The 502-nt window shown below is 67.1% G+C and overlaps 1 protein-coding gene across 1 annotated transcript in view; it reads right to left on the bottom strand.

Moving 5' to 3' along the window:
• Positions 1 to 502, bottom strand: part of STIP1 (stress-induced phosphoprotein 1) — a gene marked incomplete at its 5' end in the record, with an annotated part of 8,080 nt that overhangs the window by 2,806 nt on the left and 4,772 nt on the right. The window contains one exon of the mRNA XM_010572829.1: positions 3 to 118. Coding sequence (XP_010571131.1) covers positions 3 to 118 — 116 coding nt within the window. The remainder of the gene's footprint in view (positions 1 to 2; positions 119 to 502) is intronic.

Raw genomic sequence — 502 nt, forward strand, 5'->3', positions numbered from 1 at the left:
AGCTGCTCCAGCAGCCGCCGGTACTCAGGGTCCCCTAGCAGTGCCCGGGTTCGGGGGTCCCCCTCCAGCCGCCCGTACAGGTCCGGAACACTGAAGGGGTTCAGCCGCTTCCGCTCTGGGGGGGGGATGGGGGTGTGTCAGGGACACCCCCAAAACCCTTTGTACCCTCCTTGGGACCCCAGACCCTCTCAGGGCCCCCAAAACCCCTCACAGGGCCCCCCCCAGACCTAGCCTTGCACCCCAAAACGTCTCTGCACCCCCTCCCTGGGACCCCAAGCCCCCTCAGAGACCCCTAAAACCTCTCAGGGACCCCTGTGGACTGACTCTGGGCCCCCAAACCCCTTCCCTGGGACCCCAAAACCTCTCAGAGCTCTCCCCAGACCCACTCTGGGACACCCAAGCAGCTCCATCAGCTGGGCATCCACCCTTCCTCACCACCCCCTCTCCCAGGCTCAACCCCTCCAGCACCCCCTCCCTGCCGCCCCAAATGCCCCCAGGCCCC

Source organism: Haliaeetus leucocephalus, unplaced genomic scaffold (assembly GCF_000737465.1).
Source record: "Haliaeetus leucocephalus isolate CR32 unplaced genomic scaffold, Haliaeetus_leucocephalus-4.0 Scaffold356, whole genome shotgun sequence".
Lineage (NCBI taxonomy): Eukaryota > Metazoa > Chordata > Aves > Accipitriformes > Accipitridae > Haliaeetus > Haliaeetus leucocephalus.